General features: G+C 55.4%; 2 protein-coding genes across 10 annotated transcripts in view; one reads left to right on the forward strand and one right to left on the reverse strand.

Annotated features, from left to right (window-relative positions):
- The first annotated feature begins 764 nt into the window (after positions 1-764).
- Positions 765-24,611, forward strand: SLC8B1 (solute carrier family 8 member B1). Of its 7 annotated transcripts, none has more exons than XM_078060935.1 (18): positions 765-826; positions 1,229-1,313; positions 2,161-2,304; positions 3,465-3,702; positions 7,928-8,080; positions 8,193-8,245; positions 8,379-8,436; positions 8,585-8,690; positions 8,780-8,947; positions 9,843-9,950; positions 11,046-11,099; positions 11,268-11,485; positions 13,569-13,710; positions 16,698-16,819; positions 18,401-18,554; positions 19,479-19,559; positions 20,975-21,042; positions 23,448-24,611. In XM_078060935.1, the coding sequence occupies exons 4-18, from the start codon at positions 3,592-3,594 to the stop codon at positions 23,643-23,645; spliced, it is 1,794 nt and encodes a 597-aa protein (XP_077917061.1). In that variant the 5' UTR covers positions 765-826; positions 1,229-1,313; positions 2,161-2,304; positions 3,465-3,591; the 3' UTR covers positions 23,646-24,611. The 7 variants fall into 7 exon arrangements, with proteins under 7 accessions (XP_077917061.1, XP_077917062.1, XP_077917064.1 ...); XM_078060938.1 differs by lacking the exons at positions 765-826; positions 1,229-1,313 and adding exons at positions 1,638-1,795; positions 3,777-3,894; XM_078060939.1 differs by lacking the exons at positions 765-826; positions 1,229-1,313 and adding exons at positions 1,639-1,795; positions 3,777-3,891.
- Positions 24,612-24,796: 185 nt separating this feature from the next.
- Positions 24,797-27,658, reverse strand: part of TPCN1 (two pore segment channel 1) — a 58,290-nt gene continuing 55,428 nt past the window's right edge. For all 3 annotated transcript variants that reach the window (XM_078060932.1, XM_036123697.2, XM_078060933.1), the window contains exon 28: positions 24,797-27,421. In XM_078060932.1, the coding sequence (XP_077917058.1) occupies positions 27,299-27,421 (123 nt within the window). In that variant the 3' untranslated portion in view covers positions 24,797-27,298. The remainder of the gene's footprint in view (positions 27,422-27,658) is intronic.

The following is a 27,658-nucleotide window of genomic DNA, read 5'->3' on the forward strand; positions in this document are numbered from 1 at the left end:
TCCCCACCCCCCACCAACCCCAGCTGCCCTGGGACACAAGGAGATAGTGATCCGCTCGACCAGCTAACCTAGGATGTTGACATTGAGTTCTTACGCTGGCTGGGCCACCAAGTACCAGTCAGGGCCCCTCAGGGATGGACTTTGGCTCCAAACTCAGCAGTTTTGGAGCTACTTCCCAAAACAGCAGGTGGGCTGGGGAGCAGCTGACCCCAGAGCGGGCTCAGTCATTGCCCCACACAGACAGGAGCTGCAGGCGCCCTGAGCTGGCTGCCTGTACTTGCATGCAGGTGAGCTTGGCCTTCCCCCTGCTCTGATGGGCTCCCAGCTGATGGGGGATCAGGCATGTCAGTCCCTATATTGCAGGATTCATGGAATAATCCTTCTATGGAGGGAGTACTTACTCAGCCTCCAGGCATGGGGCCCAGGGCTTTACACACAGTGTTGGATTTCATCTTGCAAGGACCCCATGGGCTAGGTACTATTATCATCCCCATTTTTCAGGGAAGGAAAGTGAGGCTCAAAGAGTGTGTTTACCAAAGTTTGCACAGAAGCCAGACGCCCTGAGATTCCAAATATAACATGCTCTGGACCACAGTGTCATCCCACCCAGAGTGGGGAGATGGAGGTATGTTCTCTTTGAAGGTAAGGAACCGGGGAGGGTGGAGGCGATGGAGGTTGGGAGGAAGGCCGTGGAGGTTGGCGGGGGAGGGTGGAGGACAGGCCTTTGAGCTGGGCCAGGCGCATGAGCAAGGGTTTGTGGGGGTGGAAAAGGGAAGTGTGGCATCCTGGGCAGGGACCTCAGAAGGAGCAGAGGTGCGGGCCATGTGTAAGTAGCAGGGTGTTCGGGGAATGGGGAGCCCTTCCCGGGCCAGGGCGGGAGGGGGTGGCGGCGGGGATACCAGACGAGGTCAGAAAGGGGTGCGAGGGCTGGACGCTGAGGGGCCCCGAACGTCCGCTGGGAGTGGGGCCGCCGCCTGCAGGTAATGCGGAGGCTGGGCGGCCAGGGAGCTGGGCGGAGGCGTCGGAGGTGCATTTGCAGGAACGGGGGCGGGCTGCGAGGCTGCCCCGGAGGGGACGTCTGCCCCAGTTCCAGCCCATTGCCCTGCCACCACGCACACCGAAAGACGGCGGGGACCCGAAACTCTGCAGAGGCTGGGAATCGGGGAGGGGTATGAGTGCAGCTCCGACTCCCCTGTCTTGTCTATTTGCCATATTCTTCTTTTAAAAGCGATGCTACGAGGGGGAGTGCTGACCCTAATCAGGAGATCTCGCAAACAGAGGCATTTCAGGCAGGACGGCCGGAATATCTGTGGGTGAGGCGGGACCTGCCCCTCCTGGGACCTTCTCAAGCGCCCCTTATCACCGCTGATTCCCAGAAGCATCTGGAAATAAAACCCCTAGTTTCATCCCCTAACTGCCCCCTCTCCGGCCTCCTGCTGTCTTTACCCGACAGGTTTTAACTCAGCTTCTGCTTTAGCGGCACAAGCCGACCGACAGGCACCGGACTGAAAGAAAGGGGGCAGTCCCGGGACCTCGCGGGAGCCTGTGCCTTTAAGGGTGGGGGCGGGGCCAGCCGTCGGGGGCGTGTCACTGGGCGGGGCCAGTGAGGGCAGGGCCTGACCCGGACCCGCCCGGGCCGAGCCTGGGAAGTGCCCTGGACTCTGCCACCCGCTGGGCCCCCGGATCGGCGGTGACGGGTGGGGGGAAGTTCGGGCAGCGCGGGCTGGCGGCGGGGGACCGGGAAGGCCCGGCGGGGTCGAGGTTCGGAGTTGGCGGGTCCGAGGCCCGGCTGGAGGTAAGGGGAGCCTCCTCGTCCGCCAGGGCGCCGCCTGAGGGCCGGCACCCGGACTTCAACTTCTCAACATCCGTCAAGGATTGGGAAACAGCACGTTGACGTTCCCCGGGGTGTCGTACCTAGAAAGGGCAGCCGCAGATGGGGTTGCAGCCCCAACTTCCTGTACCCGCGGCTTCCTATCGGGACTGCAGGTCTTCTGCGCGTAGGGCTCCGGACAGGCGCACAGAAGGTGCTCAATAAATGCTCCCTTGTGAACGAGTACAAGAAACAGGCAGCCAATAGAGAGGAGGCACACCAGAGATGCAGGCATTTATTGAGCTCTTATTGTATGCCCCAGCGGGCCAGCATTTGTCTCCATTTTGCAGATGCGGAATCAGAAGCTCGGAGAGGTGAAGTGACCTCCCCGAGGCCGCACAGCTCCTAAGTGTGACTGAATTGGAAAGCTGGAGCGTCTGGTTCCAAATCCGTGCCAAGTTCCAGGAAACAACAGGAGAGGGGCAAGTTAACAGGTGAGAAAAGAGAGCTGGGACAGGCCTTTTCTGCGCCCCCTTTCCCTTCTCTTCCTCTGGAGCCTCCTCCCCACTCCTGCCCTGTCAGGTCATTGAGAAATATCTATGCAAAGAATTACAAAAAAGTAACGTTTTCTGGACTTTGTTTCTGTTGATGGCAAAAACAAAACGTGCTCATCTACAACGTGCGCAGAGCCAAAAGAAGGAAATTGGTGTGCCAAGGACTTGGGTTTTTTCCCAGTTTGATTTCTTTGGAAGGATTGAAGCTGGGTTTGCCCTGGGGTGTTGAGGTAAAAGGCAGATCCAGCTAGAATCCAGCTCAGCTCTGCTGCTAACATGCTGTGTGATTTTGAGCAATTCACTTCCCTCTGGGCCTTGATTTCCCCATCAGAGAAGCTGTGGTTGGCTTTGTGACCTTGCCTTGTGACTTTGGGCAGGTTAGGGAACTGCTCTGAGCCCAGTTCCCTCCTTTGTAAGACAGGTGGGGACAATGACATCTCCATGGTTGTCCTGAGGACTGGATGAGAGAGGTGAGGCACAGTGGCTGAGTGAGGACAAAGACCTGGCTCTGTGCCCAGGTTTGCTCATCTGTAAAATGGAAATATTAAAAGTACCTCCCCTTGGCCAGTTGCGGGAATTAAATGAGGTCATCTGTGATAAGTGCTTAGCTCACTGGAAGACATAGAACAGCATTGCTTAGTTGTCTCAAATTGGTGGAGGCCATGTCCACCCCGAGAAGTATGTTTTTGTTGTTCCGAGGGCTTGCCAAGTCCCCACCACTGCCCCCTTCTGTATTGATTTTCCCCAGCTGCCCCGCCCCGAGCTGAAATCTCCTCTGGTGTCCCGGGATTCCTCCTTCCAGCCCTGATATTCCAGTCTTGGGCTAGGGGCTGGGTGTGGGTGGGAGAGGCCTCCATCTCCATGGAGACACTATCCAGGGGTACCTAGGAAGAAGGGCATAACTAACCTGCATGCTAAATGAGTGGGGACCCTGGGGCCCTCCAAAGAGCTTCCATCCAGAATGAGTTTCTACATTTGTTTTCCTTTGGTGGGGTTAGCGGGGAGGGCAGTTCCTCAACTGAAAAAGTTTTCAGTCCCTTCCTCCTGGGGCCTAGGCTCTTTGGTGACACTGTCCCTCCTTCTCACCTCACTCTCTGCAGGCCACCGGAGTGACCGGCTGTTTGGAGGTGAAACACTGCCGAAGGGGGAGCGGAGAGTGAGGGCCAGGCCCCACAGGGTCAGCCGTATCTGCACCCAGTGCTGAGTTTGTTCTGTGTGGGACTGCTGATGGTGGAGACGGCGTCCGGGGCCAGGGGCCCATTTACAGGGGCCCACATTGGCCCCCAGTTTTCAGCCTTAGGTGTGAACCAGACCCCCATGGAAGACGTGAGCATCCAGGTAGGAAGCTGGCATCAGGGGTGGGTGTATCCATCCAATCCACAAATATTTACTGAGCATCTACTATGTGCCAGGCACTGAGCTGAACCCTGGGGTATACCAGGGAACAATACAGACAAAAATTCCTGCCCTCGTGGAGCTAACAGTCTTCTGGGAGGACAGATCATGGAGCAAACATGTAAATTTCAGGTGGTAAGATGTTAAGTGTTTTGCAAATAACCTCTTCGGGTGGGAGCTGTGATGGGGAGGGTGTATTTCCAAATATTTCAGAGTGGGCTTATAAAGGCATCTGGAAAAATCTGGAAAAAGAACATTCCAGGCAGAGAACAGCAAGCGCAAAGGCCCTGAGGCAACAACAAGCTTAGTATGTTCCTGGAGCAGTGAGGGGCCCAGAATGGCCGGAACAGGGTGAGTGAGGGGGAGAATATTAAGAGATGAGGATGGAGAGGTAGTAATGGCCAGATTACAAAAGGCCTTATAGGCTGAGGCTAGGAGATGATATTTGTTTACAGTAGTTGGGAGCCCATGGAGAGTTTCAGGCAGAGGGATGTCCTTAGTGACTCAGGGAAGAGGATGAGAAAGGAATGGGGAGGAGGTGAAAAGTCATCCACCCCAGACTCAGAGCCAGGCCACTGTAACTATGCCACCCCAGGGCAGGGAGCTGGAGGCAGGTGCTGGTGGGCTTTGGGGGAGGGCATGACCCCCTTGGGATGGGGGCTGATTCAGGGGCTGGAGGCAGATTTGCGGGACCTGATTTGCTGGCTCACTCTGCTGCCAGGGAATGGAGACAAGCTGGCGTGGGAGCGTCTCCCTGCATCCTCCCTGGCTGACCCTGAGGACGGGGAGGAGGGAAGGAGGGCAGGCAGGACAAGGAGACTACCCCTGCCCAGTTGGGCTGTTTCCCCAGGAGCTTCAGCTGGTAACTTTCAGGCAGAGCTGAGTCTGAAAACCACCTAGCAAGGGTGGGCTGTGTGCCCTTGGGCAAGTCACTTTGCCTCTCTATGCCTCCGTTTTCTAATCTGTTAAGTGGAAAGAATCGTACCAACCTCCTGGGTCTGTCATGAAGACTGAGTGAGATGGTGTCCAGCACAGTGTGTGGCAAAACAGTTATGAGGACCTACTGTGTGCCAGGCACCGTGCAAGACTTTGGTGGGAGAGGTAGACACGAAACAAGTCTGTGATCCTACAAATAACTGGGGATTTCAAAACACGTAAGTGCTTGGAAGGAGAGGACCTGGAGTGATGAGAGTTTATAACTGGGGGATCCGCCTTAGGCTGGAGGCTGTTAGGGAAGCCTTCCTGGAGGAAGCATCTGGGCAGCTATGAATGTGGATTCACGGGGACAAAGAAGGAGTGGGGTATTGGGTTGAAGGGACAGCAGGTGCTGTAAGTACGGCGGGCTCGGTGTTGCATCTGCAGAGAGCCAGTGAGCAGGGTTGGGACGATGGCCAGGGGGCTCGGAATCCAGAAATCTCACCTGCCGTGTGGTGTTGGTGGGAGTTCAGAGAGGGCTGAAAGTGGAGCTGCAATCTGACAAAGTTGTTTCTTTTGAAATTAGGGTGAAATATACATAACCTAAAATTCAGCAACATAACCTAAAATTCTCCCACTGTGAACTGTTTCTCAGTGTGCTGTTCGGTGGCATTAGCATGTTCATGCTGTTGTAGCCGTCACCACCATCCACCTCCAGAACTTTCCCGTCTGACAAAACTGAGACTCCATCCCCAATAAATAAGAACTCCCCATTTCCTCCTCCCTGAGCCGCTGCTTTCTGCTTTCTGCTTTCTGTCTCCTCTGTGGATTTGACTAGTCCAGGTACCTCCCGTAAGTAGGTTAGTGGGTGTTTGTCTTTTGGTGACTCACTGATTACCCTGAGCATGACGTTCTCTGTTATGGCGCCCCAGAAGGTTCTCCCATGTTGTAGCGTGTGTCGGAACTCCCTTCCCTCTGAAGGCTGAATGATGGTCTGCGGTATGGATATACCACCTCCAGTTCGTCCATGCGTCCATCAGGGACACTTGAGTTGCTTCTAGCCCTTCTGACTGTCGCGAATAGCGCCGCCGTGAACACGGGTGTGCACGTCTTCTCTCTGCGACCTGGCTTTCCGTTCTTTTTGGTATAAACCCAGAAGCGGATTTACTGGATCATAGGGTAATTCTATGTTTTTCCACTTTTATTGAGATAGAGTTGACATCCAGCCCTGTGCTAAGTGTAAGGTGTACAGCATAACGTCTTAACGTACATCTATTGTGAGATGATGACAATAAGCCTCGTTAACATCTCTCCTCTCGGATAGATTTTAAAAAGAAAGGAAAAATGTTCTTTTCCCTCGTGATGTTCTAACGGCTTTCATACCTACCAGACAGCAGCGCTCCCTGGTCACCGTGCGGTGCGTTACATCCCTGTCCTGGTGACTAACTCTCTTTTTGATTTTTCGGGAACTACCACGCTGTTGTGCAAGGCTCTGCACCATTTCACATTCCCACCAACGGTGCTGGAGGGCTCCTCCCCATCCCAGCCCCATACTTGCTAGTTTCTGGCTTTGTTTGCTTTGTATCGTAGCTATTCTAATGGGTGGGAGGTGGTATTTACAAAGCTTTTAACAGAAAGTTTGAGAAGGAGGGAGCACATTCCAAGCGGAGGACAATGCCTGAGCAAATGCATGACATGACAAAGGACAAATATCCATTACATAGAGAGCTTCCGCAAGTCAATAAGAAGAAGCAAACATTGCAACTGAAAAAAAAACTGGCAGTTCAAAGACGGAATACAAATGGCCTTGAGAAGGGCACTGAGAAGTAATCAGGGACTTGGAATCGAACAGCAAGAAGATTCCTACCACATCAGCCTGGAAAAGACTTGGTGGCAGGTGCTGGTGGGGAATCCCATTTGCCGGTGCTGGTGCCCGTGTGTATAAGTAAAGCTTGGGGGAGCGTATTTCGGCAAAACCCATTGAATGGCTAAGATATTTGTCCCCCTGCAAGGGGCACTGTCAGGGCCCTGCCCATATCCTTTGCACACTACCACTTTGGTGGGCTTCTGTTGACTTCTAGCGGCCGGCACCTTTTTTCAGAACCCCCGTAGGCACAGTAGGCAGGAAGCACTTGCCTACACCGCCCGCCCCCCGGCGCCCCCAGCATCCTCACCTGATGACCAATCGGAGTTGGTATATAAATACCGCACCTCCCTTGCCCCTGGGATTACTAGCCCAAGGGGGGCGGTCCCAGCCTGGCCACGCTGCTTTCTTTCCCTTCCTTCTCCTGCTTCCCCATTGTGGTGGTTACATTCCATACACTTCCCAAATGCGTGCTTACTCACTCATAAGTCCGTGTCTCCGCGTTGCTTCTGGAGGAACCCAGACTAGGATGCACTCTGACTCAGCACTTTTACTTCTGGAATTCTCTCTTTCAAAATATTCTCATATGTACTCAGAGAGTCATGTGCAAGGATGTTTATTGCTGGCTGTACTGAAAGATCAGACACACCGATATGCTCGCTGGTGGGGAAATATTACCACCACCCGCTGCCCCCCTCCCTATATCATTCAGAGCATGAAATACTCCACTCATGTTAAAAAGACTACAGGGAGTCCACAGGGAGTGTGATGGCTAAAGACAGGGTTCTAGAACCTCAATTCCAGCCCTGTCTACCACTGGGTGGACCCCAGGACACTGCTTTAGTCTCCTTATCTGTATATGGGGCATGATAATGGGGTCTTCCTTGCAAGACTGCGGGACAGATTAATTGAGATACATTTTAAGCTCCTAGCCCTGTGCCCGGCATATGGAAATTATTCAGCATGCTTTCACTTGGATCACCTTCATCATTCCGTGTACCGTATATGAATAGGTGGCATGTATGTGAAGTGGTAAAAGGAAATTATAGAAACGAGATTTAAGATGGATCTGTTTCTGTAAAACAAAAGCAGCTGTATAATAGGATGAACATACAAGGTCATTATGCCCGTAAGGGGACTCTGGAAACTGATCATGGTGGGAACTTTGGAGAAAGGTAGGATTGTGGAAGGTAGGGAAGAGAAACAAATCATGAATGACTTGTGTAAACAAGTTTATTTAAGAAGATTAAAGCATGGGGTTGGCACTTGGAGGGCGTGGGGGGCTTAGGGGTCAGGCTGAAGGAGGGCATCTTCAGCTACTTAGATGGTCCTGGTCCAGCTGCCCTCAGGGTGTCGACCCCTGACGTCCCCCTCTCTCCCTTCCTGCAGTGTCGTGACGTGTGTGGCCTGAACATCTCTGACCGCTGTGACTTCATCCGGACCACCCCTGACTGCCGCAGCCAAGGGGGTTACCTGAACTACCTCGAGGGCATCTTCTGCCACTTCCCATCTAACCTCCTCCCTCTGGCCATCACCCTCTATGTGAGGCCCTGCCCCAGGATGGGGGGCAGGGGCGGTGGTGAGCGGGGCTGGTGGCCCAGGCTGGACTTGACGCTCCCTTCCCTCCCCCCTCCCCCCCGCACCCCTCTCCCAGGCTTTCTGGCTACTTTACCTATTTCTGATTCTGGGAGTCACCGCGGCGAAGTTGTGAGTGTGGCCTTGGGCTCCCATCCAGCTTATAGATGGGAACGGAGTCCCTGGGAGGTTTGACATTGGGGTGACCCCGTGTTTAGAGGGAGGACAGCCGTGAAGGCACACCCTGTTTGCTTTTCCTCCCTAGTTTCTGCCCTAACTTGTCAGCCATTTCCACCGCGCTCAAGCTCTCCCACAACGTGGCAGTATCCTTTGGTCCAGGGCCTGCGCCCCGGAGGGTGGGAGGGCGGTTAGAGGGGAGGCTGGGAGGCCGCGTGGTGGCTCACGGCCCCGGGGCAGGTCTGGCCAGGCTGGGGCCCCTGCTCTGTGTCCCCTTGACGTGCTCCCCCCCATGGCGTCACCTTCCTGGCCTTTGGGAACGGCGCACCCGATATCTTCAGCGCCCTGGTGGCTTTCTCGGATCCGCGCACAGCCAGCCTGGCCTTCGGGGCGCTGTTTGGTAAGAGCGGCCCGGGGCAGCTGGGGGGGGGGGAGGGGGGGCGGCGGCGGGGGTGCGGGGCGGGCTGAGCTCTGCGTCTTCTCTTCCAGGCGCGGGTGTGCTGGTTACCACCGCAGTGGCCGGTGGCATCGCCATCTTGCGCCCCTTCACGGCCGCCTCCAGGCCCTTTCTCAGAGACATTGTTTTCTACATGGTGGCCGTGTTCCTGGCCTTCACCGCACTCTACTTCGGCAGAGTCACACTGGCATGGGCCCTGGGTGAGCAGCCGCAAGCCTGGGCTGGTGGGAGGCACCGGGGGACACGAGCGGGTGGCCCCACTTTTGAGGAGGGAAACCCTCCTCAAGCTGGCTTGAGCCAAAAAAAGGGAACCTATGGTTCAGATAACCAAAGGGGGCAAGGCGGGGAGCCTGGGGGGATGTTCTGGATTTTCTCAGTGTCCCATTTTAACAAGCAGTATAGCCAGGTTGCTGACTGTGGCCCCCGGGGTCCCTGCGGCGCACACACCCCACTCGTGGTTCAAGGGACGTGGACAGAGGCACAGTTCACAGAGGGTTCTGGAAACCCACAAGGGACACTGAGATGCAGAGACATCCAGGGGTCAGCAGCCGCAGGAGCCCGTGAGAGGCAAGGGGATGGGGCTGGACCCCAGCGAGGACTGGAGGCCTGGACCAGGTGCCGCCAAGCACAGGCAACAGTCCCAGAGGGTCACAGGTCCTGCCAGAGACAGGGCACCACACCAGGGAGGTGGTCTGGAAAAGCACCACAGACTCTGTCTTGCTGCCTTCTGATGTGTCTTCAGGCCCCTTTTCACCAAACCCAGTGCCGCCAGATCGGGGGCTGCGGTCTGCGGGGCTCAGCTTCCCAGGGCACAGAGCAGGGCACCAGCCCTTCGCACTGGAATCGGGTCCTGGAGGCCACTGTCTGTGCCAGGCGTTACCTCTTTGATTGCCCGATTGTGGAGGGCAGGAAGGGAAGATGGGCCACGGGAAAGCAGGGTGGTGGGGTGGCGGCTCTAGGAAACGGTCCTTTCCCTACTGGTACTGGGTAGGCTAACGTAGACCACCACCTGTAGGCACCAGCAGGAGAACGGGCAGCACTTTCTGGGGCTCTGGCCAGGATGCCACTTGGTGATGGCCTGTCCCTTGTCTGCAGCTTACCTAGGCTTGTACGTGTTCTATGTGGTCACCGTGGTTCTCTGCACCTGGATCTACCGATGGCAGCGGAGGGCATCCCTGGTCTACTCCATGCCAGGCACTCCAGGTAAGGGTCTGAATTGAGCTCCCAAGCGAGGCCAGTGGGGGCTCGCACCCTCTGCACCCTTCACGACTACCTTACATGCCTGGAGGCCAGCGTCACCGTCCATCTCCTCTTCGTACTTTTCCTGCTCGTTCTATGCCAGGGTCCCACCTGCGCACTTCCATTGTGCTGGTGAGACCTCATCAGCTGCTTGTCCGGTTTCACGGGCTCTTCCTCCTCCGTGCTCTCTCCAGGGCAGCATCTGTCTCAGAGCTGTCACTGCTTACCTCCAGTGATGCTCCGCACTGCCCTCGGCTTCGAACCCAGATGCTTCCCTATACACCAATATGTGCGCATGCAAACACACATACGTAGCACATACGGATACAAATCCACGGGTGCACATACATGGGCGCACATGCTTGCACAGCACACAGTCGTCCAAATATACACCTACACAAATACAGACGCAACACACGTACGTACATACACGTATACACATCCCCATGAACAACACACAGGGGCCGGTGACTCACCCTACAGGAAGTCTGCCATGATTTTTCCTCTCCTCCCTCTCTGTCAGCTGAGCCTTCAGAGTTCAGCACACATCACCCCTGTGCTGGCTTCTAGACCCATCATAGCCACATCAGGCTGGAGGAAAAGGGGGACTGAGGCCTGGAGAGGAGCCTGAGGTCACATAGAGGCAGGACTAGGGCTAGCAATGAGGAAGACCATTTTCCTTTTAGGCCCCTCCTGCCTGGGCTCAGGCTGTGGCATTCCGGAGGACTTCCAAAAAAAGGTTCAGACTGAAAAAGAAAAATATGATGGGTTCCAAATTCTGAAAAGTACAAAATCAAAGTCCGCAAATGTTTGAGTTATGTCTTCAAACGCCCTTATTAAATTCGACTTTATAGCTACGTCATTACATTTGAAGATGTTTTTTTGAGTTAGACTTTCTCACTCGGTAAGAATGCTGAGAAATCCAAGGTCCAGAGGGCCTAGACACTTGTACCCTGGAAACGGCCCTGTCCCGGAGGTGTCCTACCCTGGAACGGTGCTGGGCGGTGGGTGGTCTGGGCTCCCTGGCTGGCTCGTGTGAAACACCCCTCTCTCCTACAGAAATGCTCTCAGATTCTGAAGAGGATCCCGTGTCTTCCAACAGCTATGACTACAGTGAGTCTGGACTCTGTGCCCAGCGGGGGTGGGGTACCAGGGCAGGGCTGGGGGTAACAGAGGTGGGGAGATGGGGCCATTGAGGCCCCAGGAATGAGGCTCCGAAACAGCCCCACCTCTCACTGCACGACGGCTGAGCCAGGCCCTGGGCTTTTCTTTCTTCCTGAGGGTTGGGAGGACCAGGGGGAGCAGAGAGGGTCTCCTGGAGGCTGAGCCAGCCACGGATACCTGCCCCTCCCCACCTCGTACACCCAGGCGAAGAGTACCGGCCGCTGCTCTTCTACCAGGAGACCACAGTTCAGATCCTGGCCCGGGCCCTCAACCCCCTGGATTACAGGAAGTGGAGGAGCAAGTCAGTGTACTGGAGGGCCCTCAAGGTGTTCAAGGTAGGAGGGGGGACCCTGGAGCCAGGCTCACGGCTCCGTGACAACACAGGACAGTGGCCACTCAACCTTCTCCAGCTCAATGAGAGAGGAGGGGCGGGGGTCTGCTGAGACCCTCTCAGAATAGATTACGTGGGACTTGATGGGGAAACCGAGTCATAGAGTCTGGCTGATGGCCTGACCTGCCCCCCATGGAGGAAGGATTGCATCTGGGACAGAGGGAGAGGGGAGGGAGTCCCTCCTGACTTGGTGAGGGGGGCTCTGGGGTTCAGATGAGGGAGTGGGTCAAGGGGAGCTCGAATGAGGACAAGATTGGGTTGTTCTGACCATTTGCTGTTTCCCTGGGCTAAAGTCTCCTGAGGATTAGATCTGGGGCCACTGTGTTCTTGGGGGGTATGCTCTTGTCTTGGCGCAAGAGGCCAAGACAAACTTTGCACGCATATTTTAAGCCTCTCCTCCTATCACATTCACCAAGCACCCATTGACCGAAGCTTGTCCCGGGGCCACGTTCAACATCAGTGGGGCAGGAAAGTATATTCTGCAGCTTCTAATCACTTGACAAAGGACGTGGGCATTTAATTCTATTCCAGGAAGGGATTGAAGAATTGTGAACAGTATCAGGCCTATCACAGTTTATTAAATTGTGGCAGTTTCGTAAAAACTACTCCGTGAAGGGCTGAGTACGGTGCGAAACAGGCATGTGCCTCATTTCATTGCCCTTGGCTTTACCAAGCTTCACAGACACTGCGTCTCTTACAAATTGCAGGTCTGTGGTGACCCCTGCGCTTAGCAGGTCTTTTCCAAAAGCATTTGCTGATTTCACGTCCCCGTGTCGCATGCTGCAATTTCTTGCAACATTTCAGACTTTGCACCACTACTCTATGGATCGAGGTGATCTGGGAGCAGTGATTACAGCTCGCTGGAAGCTCAGGGGCTGGTTAGCATTTTTGAGCAATGAAGTATTTTTTTTTTTTTAAAGGTTTTATTTATTTATTTGGCAGAGAGAGAGCCGGAGAGCACAAGCAGTGGGAGAGGGAGAAACAGGCCCCCCGTTGAACAGGGAGCCTGACGTGGGGCTCGATCCCAGGACCCTGGGATCATGACCTGAGCCGAAGGCAGTCATTTAACCAACTGAGCCACCCAGGCGCCCATGAAGTATTTTTTAATTAAGGAAAAGTATATTTTTTGAGACACCGTGCTACGGCACTCTTAACAGACAGTGTAGTATAAACATAACTTTTCTATCCACTGGGAAACCAAAAAATCCGTTTGACTCGCTCTATTGCAACATGCACTTTACTGAGGTGGTTTGGAACTGAACCCATGATGTCTCTGCGGTTTGCGTGTCGCGAGCGCCCCGTACATGTGATTATTAATTTAGTTATTGACTGAAAGTGCAAGGTGTGGAGTCCGTTGGAGCTGGCCCTGGATCCCAGTTCACACACCCTTCTGTGCGTCTTTGGAGAACTTCCTTAACCTCTCTGAACCTCAGTCTCTTTTTCCGGAAGGTGAGAAAAAGAATAGTTCCTACGCATGGGGCCGTGGTTAGGATTAGTGGATGAGGTGCCGCGGTCAGCTGAGTCACGGCCCCCCAAAGACGTCCAGGTCCCGATCCCCAGAAATGTGACTCTGTTACCTTCCTGGCAAAAGGGATTTGCAGGTGTGATGAAGGGTCTGGAGAGGTAGAGAGTCTCCTGGGTTATCCGGGTGGGCCTGATGTCATCACAAGGGTCCTTATAGGGAACAAGGGGGTCTGGGGTGGGGGGGCAGGCAGAGTCGGGGGAGATGCGATCACAGAAGCACAGCGGGGAGTGACCGGGGGCCACAAGCCGAGGGATGCACGTGGTCCCGCCGACACCTCGGTTTTGGGACCCCGTGCCCCAGAGCCGTAAGGGGAAGGATCTGTGTTGCTGAAAGGCTCTCAGTTTGGGCTAGTGCGCCAGCAGCCTCAGGAGACTGCTGTGGACGCTGGGCCTGCCGGGCCTCGGCCACGACGGCCACGTTCTGGCGTGACCTTGCCCAGGGTGTGGCCAGCCCAGACGCGGGCCTCCCTGGTGACACCCTCCTGCCTTGGCACCCTTGGCAGCTGCCCGTGGAGTTCCTGATGCTGCTCACCGTCCCCGTCGTGGACCCTGACAAGGAGGATGGGAACTGGAAACGGCCCCTCAACTGCCTGCACCTGGTCATCAGCCCGCTGGTCTTGGTCCTGACCCTGCAGTCGGGGGCCTGTGAGTGTCCCCTCCCCTCTCCCCGACATTCCAAAGTTTTCTTCTCAACCGCACCACGGGGGCCCTGGCGGCGGAATCCCGGGCATCCAGCAGACACTTAATATACGCTTGTGCTGTAAAGGGACACCAGCGTCCCACACTCAGCTGGCACGGTACTGCCGGCCGTAGATGGTGGCTGCAAACTGGTGGCCCTCGGACCAGGTCCAGCCCTCTGCTCGTTTGCCTGCATTAAAACATTTGGAGATTTCACATGAGAATCCGGGTCCGGCGCTCCGGAAGGCAGAACTGGCTGGCGCTGAGAAGGGCGTCCCCCCGTCGGGGGGTGCTCACGGTCCGCAGCAGGACAGTCCCCTCCCTTGCCTCTTGGGGGACCCGGCTGGGGAATTGGAGTTTTCTCTGTCCGCTCCAGGCTGTCCTTGCCCTTTCTGACCTGCTCTGGCTCCAGAAATGCTCAGGCATTTCTTCCTGTTGTCCGCCTTTAGTATCTCATGCTGCCCGTGCCTCTCTGTCCCCTGGGCATCACCGGGAGGCGGAGGAGGTAGGGCGCTGGGGGCAAATGCATGGCTGGGCGTGGCGTTTTTTTGCTCTAACAGGGTCAGCAAATTCCCTGTGGGTCCCCTCCCGGATTTATGGGGTGGGGGGGGGACACTGTGCAAGAGCCCACCAGGGCTCAGTGTGACCCCAGAGCTGAGAAGGGCGGCCTTTAGGGGTACCAGCTGTCTGGTTCGTCAGTCTTCTGTTCACTGTTGAGCCTCCCGGGCCAGGGCACTGCCAGGGACTCGCTTTCTTCTCTGGGGCTTCTTAAAAGAGTGGACCCCAAGCATCAGTCGTTCACGAGCCAGCTTCTTGATTTTTCTCCCATCGTATACTATGCCATTTGACCTTTTTCTTGAATCAGCTGTTCTTAAATTTAAAGTTACTGAAATGGAAACAATATCACCTGCACCCATAGGAAACTGGCTTCACTGCCAGTGAGTTCAAGGTAACTGCAAAGAGAGACAACAAACATAAAGCCTCGGAGCCCGGAGGCTCTGTTCCACAGGCCACATAGCAGGGGTTAGAGACGTTACAGACCTATTCGCACCACGGAGACTCTCTGCGGAGGAGAAATCGCTCACCTGAGATGTGATTCTGGCTTGGTGTCTTGTCCACATACCAGCACCAACTGGTGATAGCAGGTCCACACTGGGGAAATACTGGTTCATGGCGAAAGCATTTATGACCCCCTTCCGGGCTGAGCCCTGGACTCGTCTCCCTGCGGGAGGGGTGTCTTCTCTGCCAACAGAGCCTCCCAGCCTCCTCCCTCTCAGACAACCCCAGAGCCATCTTACTCAAGTGCTGCCTTTCCTGTGTTACGGTCACTCCTCCACTCAAAGACCTCCATGGCTCCCCAGTACCTCTTGGTCCAAGTCCACACCGCCCTGGCCATCCATAAGGCAGCCGCGTTCCCTGGTCTCTTCTGCTCTTGCCGGCATCCACCTGCTTGGTTCCTTCCCCCCCAGCTCGCCCCTCTCCCCCTGTGGCCCTTGTACCCTCTGTCTGCTTATGCCTCATCGTACATCCTCAGCACTCGAAGAAGCCCTTCCCGACCACCCCACACCCCAGCCATCTCCTAAAATTCCCCCAGAACAGACCTGGCAAACACAGAGAGAGGGTCCCCCCTCGCTCAGGTGTCAGGTGCCAAAGCTGGCACTAGCAGTGAGAACCAGTGAGTTCAATCAAAATTACCTCCTGAGATTCACGCACAGTGTATTGTGGCCACGATTTCGTGTATCAGCTCCCTTGTGTAATTCTTACGCCGACTGACGTTGGAGAGCCAGTTAACCGACTGAAGAAGAACAAGAGGAAAGTCTTCATGCAGGTGTCTGGGCAGCCAGATCATCCATTGCCTTGGAGACCAGTACTGACTCCCTGGTGGTGGGAAGGGTTGTGTGTGGAGAATTCTAGAGTGTGCCATCTGCCTGTAGGGTTTCCCTCTTTTCATGTTTCGATGTGAAGCCCCTGGAACTTTCATAACTTTTTTTTAAAGATTTATTTATTTAGGGGCGCCTGGGTGGCTCAGTCAGTTAAGCATCTGCCTTTGGCTCAGGTCATGATCCCAGGGTCCTGGGATCGAGCCCCGCATCGGGCTCCCTGCTCAGCGGGGAGCCTGCTTCTCCCTCTCCCACTCCCCCTGCTTGTGCTCTCTCTCTCTCTCGCTGTGTCTCTCTCTGTCAAATAAATAAATAAAATCTTAAAAAAAAAAAAGAGATTTATTTATTTATTATTTTAGAGAGAGAGAGTGGGGGTGGGGGGAGTGAGGGGCAGACGGAGAGGGAGCCAGGGAATCTCAGACTCCCCGCTGAGCAGGGAGCCCCACGCAGGACGTGATCCCATGACCGTGAGATCGTGACCTGAGCTGAAATCAAAAGAGTTGATGCTTAACCAGCTGAGCCACCCAGGCACCCCTGGAACTTTCATAACTTCGAATGGGTTGGTTTGTGGAGTGGACTTATCAGGAGGGCAGGTGCTGGGCTCCAGGACCAGTGGGTAAAGGTTGGGTTCGACTTTACAGCTCATTTAGTGGAGTGATGCCCATCCATTGGCAATGCCTGGCTGGAGGGTGCTGCCTTGAAGCTCAGTTGGAAGAAGCATCAGCATGATGGTTGATTAGTGATGTCTGCCACGGGCATGGGCGAGGACAGCCATTCCCATCCCGGTCTCCTAGCAGAAGGCTGGGGAGAGGCTGTCTTTCACATCGTCTGCCTTCTTTCCAATGTGGCTAGCTTGAGGGTGAGGGCTCTGTCTTTAATTTCTCTGTGCCCCTGAAGTGTCTGGGTCGGCGCTGGGGACACTGTATGTCCAAACAATTGAGTATAAGTGAGTTTTATCCCTGGGTCCCTCCCCCAGGCCCTCCCACTCATTCTGGGGAAGGGCTGTGCCCTCCAGGAGCAGGGGCTGAGCTGAAGCAGTGGAGAGTCCCACCCCCCTTTCTTGCCCCTCCGCAGATGGCGTCTATGACATAGGTGGCCTCGTTCCTGTCTGGGCCGTCGTGGTGATTGCGGGGACAGCCGTGGCTGCGGTGACCTTTTTTGCCACATCCAACAGCGAGCCCCCCAGGCTTCACTGGGTAAGAATCCCCAGCACTCCAAGGTGGGGCAAGGGGACACTGGAATCTCCCAGGAGGGTGTCCTGCTCGTGCCCCTGGGGCAGATAGGCCAGGAATCACTTTCCATAATGACAGGTCTTTAAAGCCACTTTGGATGATAGTTTTGTTCCTTTTCGAGGTTTTTTTGTTTTTGTTTTTTTGGGGTTTTTGTTTGTTTGTTTTGGTAACAGCTTTATTTTATTGAGATGTAATTCCCATACCATACAATTCGCCTATTTAAAGTGTGGGATTCAGTGGTTTTTATTATATTCACCGAGTTTTGCCCCTATCAGCACTGTCAATCTTAGAGCATGTCAAGACCCACACCCAGGAGCAGTCGCTCCCCTCCCTCCCCCCCCCCCAGCCCCCGGCCCCCACCAGTCTGCGTCCTGTGCCTGTGGAGTTGCCTAAGTTTTGGACTTCTCACGGAAATGGGACCCTATGCTATGTGGTCTTTTGCGAGTTTGCATCATGTTTTCAAGGTCGTTCCATGCATTAGCCGGGGATTAGGGATGGCTGAACACCATCTATGATGCGGATGCGGCACGTTTTGTTTATCTGTTCATCACCGGTGGGCACGGGTTGTCCCTACTTTGGGGATATTAACAAGGAACGTGGCTATGATGTTTATGTAAACACGTGGGTCTGGAAATAGGCTTTCATTTCTCTTGGGTGCATTCCTGGTGAAACTGCAGGGGCAGACGTTATGTTTCACTTTCTGAGCAATTACCAGGCTCTCTCCTGCTCACTCTCGGGGAAGCACCTGTGTCTCCCAGCCACGTTCCAGGGATGGAATTGTCTGATGTGTGTGGGTTTTTTTTTTTTTTTTCCCATTCTCTCCACCCTGCAGCACGCTGAGGAATTTTTAGGCAGTTTGTTCAGAATGTACTTTTCAAAGTGCACTTAAAAGTTTAATTTTTTTTTACTATTTATTGATAAAAAAATACAGCTTTTATTTTGAGAAACTCTTGAGTGTGTCAATCCAAAGCAGGTCGGATGTTCGACCAATTGATGACTTAGAGAAATAGTGTTCAGCCAGTGTTTTTTCTGGGTTTTGAAGTACCTCACATACTCCTATGTGATGTCCCTCGAAGACACAGCGCCCAGCGAGAGAGACCAGTTGTGAAGGACCACGTGTGGCGTGAGGCCCTGTAATGACGTGTCTCGAACAGGCAAATCCATACAGACAGGAAGCAGAGTAGTGGAGGCCTGGGGCTGGAGGAAGGCTGCATGGGATGGGGACTCACTGCTAATGGGCATGGAGTTTCTTTTTCTGGAATCATGGGACAGCATTTGGTCCCAAGCCTGGAAGCTGAAGGAAGCTTCTTGAACTCTTTCCTGACAAAAGAGTAATACTGAGCTAACATTTTAGGGAGAATTTACTATGTGCCAAGCACTAACTGCTCTGAATCTCTTAACTCATTTATGCTCATGACAGTCTCAGGGGGTGGGTACTGTGATCATCCCATTTTGCAGATGAGGAACTGAGACCATGGCCCCGTTGGGGACCGTATCCCTGTTGGGGACTGGCCTTGGTCCCATCAACACCCATTTCCTCCCCAGCTCTTTGCTTTCCTGGGCTTCCTGACCAGCGCCCTGTGGATCAACGCAGCGGCCACGGAGGTGGTGAACATCTTGCGGTCCCTGGGAGTGGTCTTCCGGCTGAGCAACACTGTCCTGGGGCTCACGCTGCTGGCCTGGGGGAATAGCATTGGAGGTGACTCGGGGTCGGCTGGGGTTCCGGGATGAGTGCAGCCACGTCACTGCCGGAGTGCACGTGAGCAGGGGCATCTAGGGCAGCTGCCCTCAGCATGTGCTCAGGCCCACTCTTGTTTTGGAATGACCATCACTGGGCATCGGGATGAGGTGGCCTGGATTGTACCTGGGCCAGGAGACTAGAGAAGCCCCAGGCTCTTCCCCACTCTCTGCTCCCCAGAGTTCAGGCAGGACATGGAGCCCATTGCAGCCAGCCATGCTGAATGTGTACATGGCTGTGTGACATATGCAGGCATTCACACATGCATATGTATGTTTGTGTAATGAACAAACATGTGTGTGGGTTTGTGAGACCAGCCATAGGCAATACAGAAATGAATGGGCGTGTCTCTGTTCCAATAAAACTTTATTTATAAAAGCGGACAGTGGGCCAGATGGGGCTGCAGGCTGTAACTCGTAACAAGCAAGCAGCCTGGGGCTGGGAGAAGAAAGGGCTTCGAAATGATGGGACTTTCTCTAACATAGCTGCCAGGTAGGGTTGGCTAAGTTGTGCACTGCACAAGAACATCCAAACAAGGAGTCAGGGGGGCTGAAATCTAGCTCTCCTTCCACTCACCTTTTGGGCACCTTTTCCGAATTTGCATAAAGGTGCTGTGCGTGCTAGCAGTAATGGTGTGTCACATCCCCAGAGTTGCCCGTGGTGGGAAAGAATGGGGTAGAAAGAATCAAGGAGGGAATTGTGTCATGGGATGTGTCATGGGATGTGTCATGGGCGTGGGATGCCCAGCTAGCTAGTGCAAGGCCCAGATGGGCATTCATCAGTGTTTGTTGACTGAATGACTCTGGGTAACAATAAGGAGTGAATGACCAAAGAGGGCCAGGGGGAGCCACTCACCATTCAAGGCGGTCTCTTGTTTCCACGCAGATGCCTTCTCAGATTTCACGCTGGCCCGCCAGGGCTACCCGCGGATGGCGTTCTCAGCCTGTTTCGGCGGCATCATCTTGAGTATCCTTTGTGGGGCTGCCTTCCCCGTGGCACGGGCTCCGAGGGCCATGGGTGTGCTCCGTGCCCCACTCCTGGGCTTGGCCCTTCCTGGAACACCTGGGGCAGGAGACACAGCTGCCGGGGCCTCAGCTTCCTCATCTGTAAAATGGGGATGTTGAGAGGACCGACCTCAGGTGGGTCATTGTAAGGACTGAACGAGGTGACAGAAATGTGTGGCACAGGGCAAGCACTCAGTGGATGGCAGATATTACTGTGAGGGCAGTGGTGGTAGACGCCCCCATGCTGAGCTTACCTGTGCCCCATGGGAGAGCCTCTTCCTCTTGCTTATATATGTCATGGTCCAAAGATGTTAGGGGTTGGTGAGCTTTTTCTGAAAGGGCCAGAGAGTAAATATTTTGGCCTTCGTGGGCCTTACCAACTCTTTGGCAACTACTTGACTCTGCTGTCATAGTGTGAGACCAGCCATAGGCAATACAGAGATGAATGGGCGTGGCTCTGTTCCAATAAAACTTTATTTATAAAAGCGGACAGTGGGCCAGATGGGGCTGCAGGCTGTAACTTGTAACAAGCAAGCAGCCTGGGGCTGGGAGAAGAAAGGGCTTCGAAAGCAGCTGGTCCTGGGTCCCAGTTCCAGCGCCACCACGTGCCAGCTGTGGGACCTCGGGGCCTTGCACACATCTTACTCTCTGCCCCGCGCCCATCTCTGCGCGTTCAGAACGGGTTGGGGTGAAGATCGACGATGGGGCACAGCACGCAGGACAGTGCCTGGCACGGGCTGTGTGCTCAACCAACAGGAGATGCTGTTGGTTGTGAAATAAAGTCGTATTATTTGCAAGCACTTGGAGGGCAGCTGTCCCCAGGCTCCACCACGAAAGGGCCCGCGGGCCGAGCCCAGTGCCGGGGCGAGGCTGCCCAGCACAGCGAGGATGGGCGGGGCCCAGGAGGCGTGCCTGCCGGGCGTCACTCCCCGCTGGACAGGGCTTTCTGGGGCCCTTTGTACCCACTGAGACCTGCTCCCGGCTTTCGGGTTGTGGCCTCCCCGGATCCCTCAGGCTGCGGTGGGAAGGAAAGAGCCCTGCCTGGAGCAGGGTCCCCTGAACAACACCTAGAGATGGCCTTGACCTGTGCTCCGTCACCAGCCCCCCAGAGGACGGTGGGTCGTCACCTCGCCCAGCCGCAGGGAAGCCAAGTGCTTAACCGCGTACCAAGCACTTCTGTCCCCTCATCCCTGCTTACAGATCGGGTGCAGAATGCACACTAGACACTCACCTTCCTAAAAGGGCTAACACTGGGTAGGATCCCCTCAGAGAGGGTGTTTTGGGGGTGGGGTGCAGAGACCATAAGGAAAGCTGACGGGCATGCAGTTGGGGTGGGGGGGGCCGTTGTTCCAGCAAACTTCCTGAGCTGGGCCACAGATCTGCTGGTGGGAGTGGGGCTGGGCTGCCTGCTTCAGATCTCCAGGAGCCACGCGGCGGAGGTGAAGGTGAGCGGCCAGACACTTCTGTAAGGGGCCCCTTCTCATGCGGTCCCCCCGGTGGGAGAGCGGTCACATCTCAGCGGAGCATGCTTGCTGGGGAGGGGCGTTGTCTGAATTTGTGACAATCCTGATTTGTAGAATGTTTTTTTTTTTTTTTAGAGATTTTATTTATTTGAGAGGGGAGAGGGTCAGAGGGAGAAGCAGACTCCCCACTGAGCGGGGAGCCCAATGCGGGACTCGATCCCGGGACTCCAGGATCATGACCTGAGCTGAAGGCAGTTGCTTAACCAACTGAGCCACCCAGGCGCCCTGATTTGTAGAATGTTTTAAAAATATCTTGAATAGAGGGTTGAAAAAACGTATTCCTTACAAGTTCACAGAGTAACTAGGATGTCGCTTCGGGGAAGGGGCAGGAAGGCCCTGGCTTTAGGTAATGGTCCCCCATCACTTAAGTCTCTTGCTGTGTGACTGTGGGTGAGATAGGACATCTCTGAGCCTCAGTCTCCTTGCCTGTGAAGTGGGGTTGATGGTCACCCCCCAAGCTTCCCGGGTAGCATGCACAAGGTAAGGGCCAGACCGAACACCTTATCCCAGCACTGCCCACAGAGGACAGACCAGGATGGGGGACTAAGACAGCCCCTGCAGGCGGGAGCCTGGCAGATTTGGAGAAGGTTCTGAGACACCTCGAGTGGAGGTTCTCATGTTTCCAGGATGCCCAAGAATTTCCTGGGGGTGCATGAGACCTCCGGTCCCAGGCATTCCAAGGGGTGGGGCCTGGAAACCTGCATTTTAAAATAAGCTCCCTGGGGACTGATGAAGGTAGGTCGCTTGAGAAAGCCTGTTCTAACAAAGGTTGAAAACCCCAACACTTGCCGGGGCTGGGAAGGTAACCGAAATGTGTAGGTGGCTCAGGTGGGCCTCACGTGGCCAGATACTCCAGATTTTCTAGAGAAGAAATCAGGATTCCTAGGAGAACTCTTGCTAGTCTCAAATACTGCACTGCGTTGCGCATCGGGCAGCTCTATTTTGAAGGACCTGAATTCAGAGACCAAACAAGAGAAGGATTATGATGGGGTTGGGGAGGGGGGCATGGTCTTGGGGGATGGTTTGCAGGCTCCCTCCCCCCCTGGCAAGAGCACTTGGGGTCCTGTGAGGCCGAAAGATGGCGATATTAATGGGAACAGTCACCCACTCTCTCTTGGCTCTCGATGGTGACAGTGGGATGCAGTGGGATGGTGACAGTGGGATGGTGACGATGGTGGGACTTGTGGCTGGCTTTTGGCAGTGGCCACGCCCACAAGCAAATAGCTACTTACTGCTTGGAAAGTTTGCTTTGCTTTCCTTTAAATAGACGATCCTTTTTTTTTTTTTTTTGAGGGGGGAGGGGCAAAAGGAGAGGGAGAGAGAGAATCTTAAGCGGGGCTCGATCTCACAACCCTGAGATCTTGACCTGAGCTGAAGTCCAGAGTCAAGAGTCGGGTGCTTCACCGACTGAGCCACCCAGGCACCCAGGCAAGTTTGCTTTTCTAAAAGGTGAACACCATCTGCAAATTTTGTTCATGGGTTTCGTAGGTCGCTTTCCTTATCAGTCCCCAGGCCGTTGCAGATAATGAGGCTTTAGGGTTGGCTCTCTTTCTTCCTTTCTGTTGCTCTTTGTGGAGCATGCGTGCACGCGTGCGTGCGTGTGGATCTGCATCCCGCTGCCTTTGTACTGAGTTGACGAAGTGCTCCCGCTGTAAATTAAGACGCAGGGCATCAGGCAGGTCATCAGGGAAGCATGGCCGTGGGTTGTGCGGGGTGGAGAAAACAGGTTGCTCTCAAACGCTACGTAGTGCGCAATTCCATTTCTGGTTTCAGGATTGCTGTGCAGGTCTGGTGTGTGTGTGTGTGTGTGTGTGTGTGTGCACACGTGTGTGCAGATACGGCACTGTGTGGGGAGGCAGGATAGGGTATCCTTCAGAGCTCGGACGTCGACCTGGGCTCTGTCCCTCCCTCATTAGTTTGCTCGTCTGTGCGTTGGGGGTAATGGCGCCCCCCTCACAGGCGGTTGGGAAGGTGAGAGGCTGGATGGTGCGGGTAACACGCCCAGCACACCGCCCGGGGTGCGGTTAGACAAACGCTGGGTCTGGAAGGAAGGGGAGTGGGGAGGGGACAACTTCACTTCTTGTCACTCTTCTGTGTGGCCGGCTTGAGAGGTTCTCAGCATCTGCCTGGAACGTGTGTATGTGACCGCCTGTATGAGCGTCCTAGGGCGGCCACGACAGATGACCCCAAGTTAGGGTGCTCGAAGCAGGAAACTTCACGGTGGGGCGTGGCCAAGGGGGCCAGAAGTCCCTGGCCCCTAGCGAGGGGCAGGCGACTGGTGGCTGCAATGACCGGGCCTCCCCCCCCCGCCCCCATTGCCCCCACAGCTGGAGCCAGATGGACTGTTGGTGTGGGTCTTGGCCGGCGCCCTGGGCCTCAGCCTCGTCTGCTCCCTGGTCTCGGTCCCACTGCAGTGCTTCCAGCTGAACAAAGTCTACGGCTTCTGCCTGCTCCTCTTCTACGTGAACTTCCTCGTGGTGGCCCTGCTGACGGAATTTGGGGTGATTCACTTGAGAAGTGCGTGAGTGATGCCACGTGTCCGGGCCGCCTGGTGGCCGGGAGGTGTGACTGCAGGCGGCGAGAGGGACGTCTGGCCTGGGTGGCTGTGAGGGGGGTGGCTGGGGGCGGCGGGGACCGCTGCCTCTGCTGGGGGTTCCTGGCTGCCACCTGTGCAGGGAGAACAGCTAGGCCTTGTTTCTGGGACATCGGAGACCCGGCTGTGCTGTGCACAGAGCTGCGGACAGAAGGTAGACCTCCTTGGATCATCCGTGGAGCCTCTCGGGGGCTGAGTGCCTTCCGGCCGGTGTCGCCACACCAGCGGAGTGTTGTAGGGCCTGTAGTCATGCCCTGCTGCCTTCCTGCATCTTCTCCTGAGGGCTCACTCACACTGCTGCCAAACCCGGGCTTAGGGTGTCAGGGCGACTCAGATGGCGGGCAGCACATGGTGGGCGTCCGGCCGTCCCGGGCTGCGTCCTAGAGCTGCACCGTCCGACAGAAATGGAACGTGAGACGCATACCGAATTTTGAAATTTCTAGTCGCCACGTTAATAAAAGCCAAAAGAAACAGGCCCTATATTATATGTATTATTCAGTGGCTCCAAAATAGCAGCGATGGCGCTGGCCCCGTCATGGCCGCCATATTGGACGGCACAGCTCTGGCCTCTACCTCTCGACCGTCCGCTGGCTGTTGGCAGACTCCCCTGTGCCCCGAACCTCGGGCTTCCCTAGCTGTGAAGCAGGCATCAGTCGGACTGTGCCCTGTCCTACCTCAGGGGGAGCCCAGGGCCGGGGTTCCAATGCCCAGAAGCTCCAGGGAGGACGGAGAGAGTGCTCCCCAGTGCCTTCCTGCTGTCAGCTACGGACCTGCCTTTTCAAGGAGCAACCGTTCAGTTTGCCCAACTGCCTTCTGTCAGCAGCTGCAGCAAAGCAATTTGACTGTCTTTTTTTTCCCCAGTGAAAGAAAATGATTAAATATTTCAAGCGTACAGAAAGCAGCACACCCATCTTTTACCGGTTCTTCCTTACCTGGGCCAGGTGAGGAGGGGCTGGTTCCAAGGCCAAAGGCTTGGGCCTGAGGTGGGGTCAGGAACAACCACGGATGGGACCTGCCCCTTTCCCCCGCGGTGCCGGAAGCCATAGGACGTCACTTGGTGGAAGTCACGAGGCGGCAGCCACGTTTACAAAGCAAAGGCTTTTTTATTAATATGCCGGAAATCTGGAGACACAGTGGGTTTTCCAGGTAACAAATCACCAATGTACAAAACCTTACAGCGTTGCTCCCTCTATCCATACAAAATGATTGTCACATGATGCGGAGTAAGGCTGGGTTGGGGGAGGGAAGCGAGGAGGAGGGACCAGGTGGCGTCCCCCCCACCCCCAAAGCGGGGCGGGGGTACAATGCCATCACGGCCAAGGGCAGGTTGGTAAGGTTGACCTTGGTTTCATTCGACTAGGACATGGGTGGTGAGAGGGCATCTGAGCTGGATGATGTCCCAGGTCCCTCAAATCTCACAGGCCTGGGTGACCCCGAGGGGCCAGCTTGTCCTTAGCCTCAATGACAAGGGCGCCCTCTCCTGACCGGGGTCTGGCCCGCAGCAGGATTGCCGCTGCATTCCTCCCACCTAGCCAGAACCAGGGCCTTTCTCAGAGGACAGGGCTGGAGGGAGGACTAGATCTGACCCGTCCTGGTACCACCCCCACACCAGGGGCCTCAACTACCCTGTCGCCCCTCCCTGGTTCACCATGGGAAGGGACTAGAATGAGGCTCAAACACTCAGGGCAGAGGACCTATCCTCCTTTGAAAGCTGTCCCTTGACTCCTGATTCCAGAATACCCATTTCAACACATAAATGCTAAAAGGCACCCAATTGTGCAAATAAATAAAAGTTCCTTCTCTGGAGAGGGCAAAGGGTTCTGGCCTGGGCTCGGTGCAGCAGGGCTGCGGGCGTCCAGAGACAAAGAGGACAAGGCCAGTCTCCTGATGCCCCATGGGGATCTCCCTGGTTCACTGTTTCCCCAAAGGGCTGTGCTTTAAAAACAGAAACAAACGTCCACCACTTTTCCCCTGGTGAGGGGCACAGCTGTACTGTACTGGCTCTAGAATCAGCCCCTCCAGGGCCGCCCTCGAGAAGCCTTGGCCTTGGGGATGGCGGGGGGGAGGCGGTGGGGGATCCCAGCATGGCTCCCCTGGGATCAGGCCATACCCTGCTAGGAGGAGGGCGTGGCAGGGGGAAACTTCTGCCCACCCACCTTCCTAAGTCCTGGGAGGCAGTGGAGGCATCTGGAAAGCTGGGGTCAAAGCAGGATGCCCAGCGGGGGCTGCGTCCCCTTCCCCCTGCCGACCCCTTTCATCCCACCGCCTCCTGCACTGTGCTCGGTTTGCAGCTCAGCGGAGCTGAACCAGAACTCCCTCTGTTCTGACCCTGCTTCTCCTGCCAACGCCAACAGCGCTCACTGGGGCTGCCAACCCCAATACCTGCTCTGGATTCAAGCACTGGTCCTACCCCAACCCTGCTGATCTCAGGAGAACCCCCACAAGATATAGGGGGGACTCGGTTAACTGAGGGCTCACCTGAACCTAGCTGTGCCAGTGAAGAACCCTGGGGCAAGCCAGGTCCCCATTCTGGCCTCAGTGGAGTCCACGGAGGGGACTGCTCAAGGTGGGTTCGGGGTGGGGGGGAGCTGTCCCAGTGGACAGGCAGGGGCTCAGCCGCAGGCCTGCCGTGGACCTCCCACAGTGAGCGTTTGCTCCGTGCACCCCTTCCCAGCAGCAGAACCTAATGCACAATGTGAAGGATCTGCCATTGTCTTTAGCAGAATCCTGTAACCAAGATGTCTCTGCCGGAACAAGATAATCACAAGGAAAAGGGTTCTAGTGGCAAAAGCCCGTCTCAGGAATGGGTCGGGCAGCCATCAGCCCGGCCCTCTTGCTTGCTTTCCTCCACCTGAGAGTCTAAAGGAGGCCATTTTAGAAGGATCTGCAGCAACAAGGGTTAAACCAAAGGAAGTGTGGGAGAGAAGGCTTACAGAGCCAGGATGTGAAATTCGCGCAATCACGCGCAATCTCGCGCTGCCCAGCACTGGCTGAGATCCGACCGCATGGGCATGATCACACCCCTTGAGTACTCTATCCATTAGGTCCTAGGGACTGGTCCCCCAAGGAAATGTTCTATTATATTATCATATATATAGAAATACTAACCCACATCCTAAGTGGTTTTGTCCCTAAAGCAGGCCAGACACCCCGTGACGCGGGCCGCAGGGAAAGTTAATGGGGAAGCGGTCAGCTGGGACGTGGGTGTGAGAGCAGCCTTGGGAAGACGGTGTGGATCTGGCCTAGGGAGGGCTGGCCCACTTTGAAGGCGAGCCCTGCAGAGATCGGCAGGATCTATCCAAGTGGTCTTCTTCTGAAGAGGCCTTCTGGAACTTTCCACGTTAGGCAGAGCTCACGGCGGCCTGACCCCCCCCAAACCAGAGTGACCTCTGGGGTTAAGAAAAACAGGGCAGGGTGGTTACACACCAAACCCCATCTTGTCTTTTACTCTTCCTATATATAAATATGTGCATATATATGAATGCATGTGCGTGCACACACACACACACGCATTTTTTTTCAATATGTCGTAGTAAAATAATACTATTGTGTTATTGCATAGAAGAGATGGCTGTCGCGCTGGGGCTAGGTGACGGTCTGGGAGCGCTGGCGGCCGCCTGGGAGCTGCTGGGTGGTGGGGACCTGGCCGCTGCCGATGAGCTGTCCCTGCCGCTCCTCTTGCTCGCGGGCGTGCTCCTCGTACCACTCCTAGAGCAGAGTGCAGACGGGGCGCTGAGCGGGCGGCACCCCTCCCAGCCAGCCCCGCACCTGCCGCAGCCCGAAGAGCCCCCACCCCGCCCTGGGGCACACAGTGGGCAGCGGGAACCAGCCTCACTCAGGACACCCCTGGGCCTGCTGGGAATTCTGCATGTGGCCCAAACAGAAAAAAATTACCGTGAAATCTTTCCCTTGTTAGAGGTTTGCAAGCCTCCTTATAAATATTCT

Source organism: Halichoerus grypus, chromosome 13 (genome assembly GCF_964656455.1).
Source record: "Halichoerus grypus chromosome 13, mHalGry1.hap1.1, whole genome shotgun sequence".
Taxonomy (NCBI): domain Eukaryota; kingdom Metazoa; phylum Chordata; class Mammalia; order Carnivora; family Phocidae; genus Halichoerus; species Halichoerus grypus.